The sequence below is a fragment of the Solanum tuberosum genome, unplaced genomic scaffold (genome assembly GCF_000226075.1).
Source record: "Solanum tuberosum cultivar DM 1-3 516 R44 unplaced genomic scaffold, SolTub_3.0 scf00274, whole genome shotgun sequence".
NCBI lineage: Eukaryota > Viridiplantae > Streptophyta > Magnoliopsida > Solanales > Solanaceae > Solanum > Solanum tuberosum.
In genome coordinates, this window is record NW_006239198.1 from 680642 (window position 1) to 689262 (window position 8621).

Here is an 8621-nt window from a genome sequence, read left to right on the forward strand (position 1 = left end):
ATATATACACACCGTGATATCATTAATGTATGTTGTATATAAATTACTCATTAGTAAATGATACTATAAAAGTATATATTACCAAATGGTAATATATCTCTAATAAAGGAAAAAAGAAAATAAAAACGAAGAACAAAGAGATAAATAATAAATATTACCAAATGATATCTCTAATAAAGGATAAAATGAAAATGATAAAGAAAAAAAATAGTAAAATTGTTATCAAATTGGATAATATGAAGAAAAAAAAGAATAAAAAGAATAAATGAGAAAAGAATAAAAGAGAAAATAAAAATAATAAATAAGAAAAGAACACAAGTAATTTATTTTATTTTCTTAAAAAGATTAAAATATAGAAAGAGAGAAAAAATAAAAAGAAGATAAACTAACCAAAATAAATAAATAAATAAATAAAAATATTACAAAATTGTAACTCTAATAAAGGACAAGATGAAATAAAAATAAAAATAATAAATGAGAAAGAATAAAAGTAATTAATGATAAAACAAAAATAATAAATTAGAAAAAAACAAAAATTATTAATAACAGGACAAAAGTTTTGGGCGAATTGAGCCTAACTTTTAAAAGGCTAGAGGCGAAATTGGGCCTAAATTTAAAAAGGACTGAAGAGAAATTTGGCATAAACTAAAGGGGATATATATTGTAATTTATTGAGATTAGTATTTTGGGTCAGTGAGTATTTCCTGAATTAGTTTGAGTTGGGCTATGAAATTGTAATTATTTTATGTTTTGTGGTCCATTTATGTAGTTTCCCCATTATAATGTACATATATAGTTGAACTAGATGATTTTTTTTCAATTTTGAAAATTGTATACAATTGTAAATATATTTTTATATACATTTTTTTAAGTGTTTAGGTTCTCCGCAGGACAATACTTTTTTTTTTCATTTTCCATCCCCGCTAATTGGAGCCCAGCTTAAAACCTCTGGTTTAGGATAAAAAAATACTTACCACTCCACCATAATTCTGGATTGTTGGTCACAAAACAACACTTTCCATTGAACAACCAAGCAGATATAAGGATTCTAGCTCATGCCCACTTAGAATAGATGTTCCTCATTTCGTTTTTGAGAAAATGGAACATTAAAAAAGCTAGGGATATTACAATATAATTAGACAAATCGCCAAAAAATCATCCTTGTCAATTTAAGAAGGCTCATAATGTGAACCTATTGAACGAATGCAAAAGTCAAGGCAAAAGAGAAAGACATGAACATACATTATGGTTAATCAAGAACATATCATGAAAACCTCATGTAGGCAAGTTAATGGGCCTCGCAATGACAAACTCATTACAATAAGGTTAACTTAATCAGGCGATAATTAGGTTCGTGTCAGAAGTGAATAATAAGAGTTTCTCGATTAAATAAGAGAAAGTCAAAGATAGAAACGAAAGAAATAATCTAGACTTAGCACGTGAGATTTTGAACTTTGAAGGAGATTTGGACCAATAAGACAAGAATCAATCCTACTTATTGAGGTATATTGTTTGTGACAATCCGATGTAATTCCAGTTCATTTATGTTAGCTCTAATCCTAGAACGTCTGTCTTCGTTTACACTATTTTTTCCTATTCAACTTTCTACCTTCAAATAGCATAAATGAAGACACACATTCTAGGATTAGAGCTAACATAAATGAATTGCAATTACATCAGATTGTAACAAACAACATACCTCAATTAATAGGGCTGATTCTTGCCTTCTTGCTCCAAATCTCTTTCAAAGTTCCAAATCCCACGCGCTAACTCCAAATTACTCTTTCGTTACTATCTCTGACTCTCTCTTATTTATAATCAGAGAACCCTTGTTATCCGCTTTTGACGCGAGCCCTAATTATCGCCTGATTAGGTTTACTTTTTCGTAATGGGCTTGTCATTGCGAAGCTTATTAATCTGCCCAAGTGAGCTTTTCATGATATTTTTTTAACTTTTTGTCAAATCAAACATTACATGAATCGAGACGAAAGAAAAATATTCTTTTTGACAGTTATAAGTTGTAAAAAATTCATACCAAACACTAGGTGAATAATAATTTTTTTAAAAAATTAAAAAATTCAAGGGTTTTTGCTTCATATCATCCTCGTTCCTTTGAAGCTAAAGAGATATTTCAATGTTATAAAATGCACAAAATATTTATCCACTTTAGTCTGTGAAGATTTTTGTTTTAGTACCATCTGAAAGTGATATTACTACACATTTTTTTCACTTTATATGTGAAAGAATTTTTTTATATACATTTGTAGAAAAAAATTGACGTGCTATATATTCTCTCTCATTTGTAGTTTCTCCTCCTTAACAAAACCTAAAACTCCAGCCACCCCCCTCTTTTTGTCACGTTTCTTTTTCTCATTCTATATTAGTGTATGTTTTTTCGATCAGTATTTAGAATAGGTTTATCAATATTTTTAGCCTCTTGGGAATATTCACAAATTTCCCAAAATATTAATTATTTTATCGTTTAATAGTTCATGTGTTATATACTTATGTTAAATTGTATTATTACTTCAATATTTGATGATAATACCTCTAGAAGTACTCCAAATATGACATATTTCCTATAAAAAGGAACATTTTGATTAATAAAAGATAAAATATACCGAGTTACAAGTGTCAAAATCAAAATCAAAATTTATTACTAACTCAAATACCAAACATGCAATATTAGCCTTTGTAATTAATTTTGAATTATGACATTCTGGTCACAATAGAGTTTCACACTATTGGTCACCCACCCCCGCTATTCTTCAGGTACGAACTATATAAACTCGTTTTTATGCAGTAACTCACCAATCACACAAGAGATACTAATTGTATTGGGCAAATTCGATGCAAAGAGCATGACTGAGAAGACGTTGTCAAGTGAAATCGTTTTATGGCCTACCACCCTCTATTAGGGCTGTTCAAAATCAAATCGAAATCGATAATCCGAACCGATAATTTGGTTAAATGGTTCAGGTTAATGGCTTAACAGTTCGAGTCTCAGTTTACCATAAACTTCTTATCGGCTTATCGGTTTGGGTCTCGGTTTGGCCATATTTCTAATTGGGTGCCCGATAATCCGATAAGAAGTTTAATTAGTTACATTTTATATCAGTTAAGGCCTTAGACACATTTTAGCCTTTAGGGTTTACATTTCAATCTTCAGACTCTTTACAGTAATTTTATAGTTGACACTAAAATTTCACAATAATATTCCAAAGCTGTGAATCCACTCATTGATTCACTGTCACTACTCCCACGCAAGCGAGTTATTTTGAATATCATTCTCTAAGTGTCTAAATTGAGGTTCAAATGGTTGGTTCCGTTACTTTAAGTCTTTATTTTTATCTTCTCATTACAATGAGCGATTCAGTAAGATATACCTGCAATGTTGCAATATTACCATCTGCAATGAAAAAGTTTTTATTAGTAATGGTCTCATGATCATTAGTAGTTTTTGTTAGCAGTGTTGTAATGGTTTCTCTTTATAGTTCATATCAAAATTGGCTTGGTTGTTATAGGAATTCTTTTGAGTTTGCCAGATTAGGCAATAATAGGCAATATTGACATCTCTGTCCAGGTTAATATGGAGTTTTATTAAGTGTTTATGTAGTAATGGACTAACGGGGAAAAGTTCATTAGTGACTACTGGCTACTGCGTACTGTTGATTAGTGATTAGTCCATTAGTAATTCTCAATGAAAATTGTGCGAACTGTTAACGATTAAACCGATAACCGAACCGATAACGATCACTAACCGATAAATCGATATCTTAACGGTTCCATAATGGTTGAGCATGATTACAAACCGATAACCGATAAGTAAAACCGTAAATTCCAAAACCAAACCGAACCGAACCAACCGATATGCAGCTCTACCCGCTATATTAATTCAGTCACCTTTGTAACCGGTTCTAAGAAAATTTAAACACCCTTTGTCACTAAGTTGAGCAGAACATTTAGTTTTCAAAATTATTTCGTTATTAATTTACTTTTTCTAGGTTATAAACAAATCCGAAACCTTTCAGATCAGTGATCTATAATCATCTATCTCATTCTTTTTTTTTTCCTAAAACCTAATATGATGAAATATTTTTCTTAATTGATCGTCAATTTTTTACTCGAAGTAATTATAAAAATTTACACAAATAAGAGCGACGACATTCAATGTAATAAAACTATAACTATAGGATATGAATTAAAACTAAAGAGCGTAGCTACGATCGTTCCCACAATTTTGAAAAAAATTATCTAATTAAATTAAAGTATACCCTTGCTAAAGAAAGACAATTTTATTTTTGACAATTCATGTGACCCAGTTGGAAGAGTTAACATTCACACTTTACATCGTTCTGAATAGTTGGAACTTGGAATATTCTAATGTATCACAAAATGCACGCACTTTACATAAGTTTTTTCTGTCACGCTAAAAGGCTTGTCTAAGTCACGTTTTGCTTATGCTGTTACTCTATCTCCTTCTATATATAGTTGTGTCTATGCATTCAAACTCATCACTCTCTATTACTCTGTTTATACCGTTTCAAAGCTATCCATTCTTGATTTTCCGGCAGAAAAAGCGCCTTTCCCTATTACTCTGTTTTTTACGGTTTGGAAGAATTCAAAGCTATCCATTCTTGATTTTCCAGCAGAAAAGGGGTTTTTTTTTATTAAGGTTAGTATTTGTAAATGCAGTTCAGTCTTGTTGTTATTGTGAAGAATTTGTTTTAGATAGATATATGCTTGTGAATTTTGATTGGTAATGAAATTGTGTATTTTGACTCAGGTGAGGAAGATGGATTCAGGGGATGACTCTGTTTCAAAGAGGAGGACTAGACAACAATCTTTAAAATGTATGGTCGAGATAATTGAAAAGAGGAATGAGTTGAGTCAAAGTGGGAATTCTACGAATGGAAGGAAAAGAAAAAAGATGGAGACTTCTGGAGGTGACGAGAGAAATGTGGAAAACAATGGAAGGAGGAAGTTCAGTCGAGGAACTTCTGAGTACTTCACAAATCAGACATTCGTCGAGGAAGTATCAGATGATGATGATTCGTCATCGGAGGAGACTGATCCTGATGTTGATATTGTTGAGGAGGAGGAGGATAGTGATCCTGATGTTGTAATCGTTGCGGAGGAGGAGGTGGAGACTGAACCTGATGTTGTAATCGTTGCGGAGGAGGAGGTGAAGACTGAACCTGATGTTGTTAATGTTGCGGAGGAGGAGGAGGAGGAGACCGATCCTGATGTTGTTATTGTTGTTGAGGAGGAGGAGGAGGAGGAGGAGGATGAGGAGGATGAGGAGGAGGAGAGTGATCCTGAGGTTGTTAACGTTGCGGACATGTGCAAGACAGGGGACAAATCCAAAGAGTTTACTGATACAACCTCATATTCTAAGTCGGAATTCGAATCTTCAACTGATGCTCTTCGAAAGAATCCGAAGAAGATTCTTGAAGAGTCTGAGTTTCTGAAGTTTATTGTTGATTCAATAAAAAATGTCCATGATCGTAATGAAGTCATTCCTCCAGAAGAGAAGGAACCTGTTTCTGTCAAAGAAACACTTCCTTTAGTATTTCGATTTGAAGACGAGGAACCTCTTCCCCCAGAGAAAGAAGAATGGGAAAAGGAAATTGAAGATCTTTTTTCTGAAATGAACATGTGTATCTTAGAATCACATATTGGATTTACGAATCCATCAGTTTCGCCGATGCAGAGTGGACAACTAAGTGAGTGTCAGATGGGGAACCACAAGCTTAAGCTAGATGAACAAATTGGACTCTTCTGTTCAGTTTGTTCGTATGTCCATTTGGAGATGAAATACATCTTCCCTGATTTTGTAAGTATACGAGTTTTGTTCTGTCAAGCACTTTCCTTTTCAAATATTTTTGTAAATACATCCTCCCTCCAATTTATTTATGATTCACTCTTAAATTCTTGAACTTATATGTCATCTGCAGGCTCAGAGAACTCAAGGGAGGTACGAAAGAAAATACTTTGGAGAATCCCCATCAGTCTTCGATGTTGATGGCTTTAGAGTTCCTGATTCTTCAGCAGCTGAGGATTCTCCCATTTTTGGAGAAGGAACCGTGTGGGATTTAGTTCCCCAAAGTGCCAAAGCTACAATGTATCCTCATCAACGTGGAGGATTCGAGTTCATGTGGAACAACATAGGTGGAGATATAAAGATTGAGAGGCTGAGAGAGCCCCTATCGGAGAGTAAGGGAGGGTGCATTATCTCACACCCACCTGGCACCGGAAAAACCCGACTCACCATAGTATTTCTTCAGTCATATCTGAAGCTGTTCCCACAGTGTCGGCCTGTAGTCATAGCTCCATCAAATTTGCTTCTTAACTGGGAAGCGGAGTTCCAGAAATGGGCGGTGGACATTCCCTTCCACAACTTGAACAGCAAAAACTTCTCTTTCAAGGAAGATGAAGGTACTGTTGGTGTCTTTCACTGTTTATCCAGTGCTGCGAAAAAAAATCCACACCTTATACGGATGGTGAAGCTGAAATCCTGGGCAAAAAGTACGAGTGTTTTGGGAATCAGCTATGATTTGTTCAGGATTCTCACAGGAGAAGATGGAGAGGGTTATGCCAAAGAGCTTAGAGAAATACTCCTAAAGTTTCCTGATCTGCTGGTCCTTGAAGAGGGGCACACTGCTCGGAATGAGCACAGCCTTGTGTGGAAAGCACTGAAGAAGGTTGAAACAGAGAAGCGCATACTTCTTTCTGGAACTCCGTTCCAGAATAACATCAAAGAGCTGTACAACACTCTCTCTGTAGTTAGTCCAAAGTTTGCTTCTGATTTGGAGCAGAAATGGGCTTCTCTTAGCAATTCAATTGACAAGAATGCCCGAGCATTGGAAGAGCTTAGGGATATTATTTCACCCCTTGTCCATAAATGTAGCGAAAATGTAAAGAAGGTAAGCCTTCCAGGTATACGGGATACAGTAATACATTTGAAACCCACAGACTTGCAGAAGGAGTTGCTTAAAAGAGTTCCAGAGAATCCGGGATCCTTTTATGAACAAAATCTGATGTCTCTGATCTCTGTTCATCCTTCATTAGTGGCAAATAGGAAGGAGTTCTCTGAGTTAGAAAGTCAGCTCAAGGAAAGAAGATGTCGGTTGGATCCTGATATTGGGGTAAAAATGAAATTTGTTATTGAACTGATCAGACTATGTGGTGGGTGGAAGGAGAGGGTTATAATATTTAGCCAGTTACTTGATCCTCTAAACCTGATCAAGGAGCAGCTCAATTCTCTCTTTAGCTGGACTTTAGGCCGAGAGATTCTCTATATGGATGGGAAACTTGATGTAAAGCAGCGGCAGATATCAATAAATTCTCTTAATGACCCTAAGAGTGATGTCAAAGTGCTTCTTGCATCGACAAAAGCCTGCTCAGAAGGGATAAGTCTAATAGGGGCCTCAAGAGTGGTTTTGCTTGACGTTCTCTGGAATCCCTCGGTAGAACAGCAAGCCATCAGTCGAGCCTACAGGAATGGTCAGACAAAATTTGTTCATGTCTACTGTCCAGTGACATCGAAATGGGAGGTTGACAAGATCGAACAACAAACAAGAAAGAAATATCATTCAGATGTACTTCTGTCCAGGAATGAAGAGAACACTTCATGTTCTGTGTCAGAGGATAACATACTTGAATCCATGGTTAAGCATGAGGGTCTCCGTCATATTTTTGAAAAGCTATCTCATGCACCTCGTGTGGTGCCTACTACATGCTTTAATTCTGGTTGCCAACCTTCAAAAGGGAGTAGTTAGGTACATGAGGCAGTCAGTCTTGTTTAGTGTATTTTGTTAACTTGCTAGTCTTTGTAAAATGGCTCAAATGTTTTATCTCTTTCTTGCAAGGCTAGAATGTTGTTACTGTGAGACATTTTTATCTTGTAATCTGATTCTTAGTGGAGAATGCAAAATTTATTTATTGTGCTTTATCTTAGTTTTGAAAAACTAACTCTTAGTTTAGTCCTAACTTTCACTTACACTGGTGCTTATCGTATAACTAGTTTCTGGTCACGTGCCACGCACGCGTATTCTAATTTGATTGATAATATTTTTTTATAACAATCTACATAATCAAAACATGTCTCTAATAAGTGTTATGTCCGGTGTAAATTAGTATATATATAGATAGGGATAATATTAAAATATGTGTATGATGATAAATAGAAAATTTAATGTGAAAAAGACTTAGAAGCTCTTACAAGCTCAATTTAAAGAATAGTAAAAAAATTGAGTTGATTATTCAATGTCATCTAAACTTGAAAAGTGTACCCATATAATATAGTTAGCTATGCACGGTATAAAATGAGTTCATTAGTAATATTATTAGGTGTAAATATGTGATATAATTAAATTGTACTTAATACTTTCTTATAGATGTTATTTTTAATTGTATATATATATATTCTATTTTGATGATTCAATGATCTAAAGTTTTATTGTAGATATTGATATCTCTCTAGTTCTTGGTGTTTTTTTGTATCAACTTATTATGTTATTGATTTGCGACACGATTTTATACATTAATATCATTTTTTACTTTAAGCATTTCCAAAAATGAACTAAAGAAAGAAGAATTTATCGCTAAGTTATTAATAT

The 8621-nt window shown here is 34.0% G+C and overlaps 1 protein-coding gene across 1 annotated transcript; it reads left to right on the plus strand.

Annotated features, from left to right (window-relative positions):
* The first annotated feature begins 6433 nt into the window (after positions 1 to 6433).
* Positions 6434 to 7829, plus strand: LOC107062849 (SNF2 domain-containing protein CLASSY 3-like). The gene has a single exon (XM_015313984.1). It carries the CDS (start codon positions 6501 to 6503, stop codon positions 7779 to 7781), a length of 1281 nt encoding a protein of 426 aa, XP_015169470.1. The 5' UTR covers positions 6434 to 6500; the 3' UTR covers positions 7782 to 7829.
* The last annotated feature ends 792 nt before the right edge of the window (positions 7830 to 8621 follow it).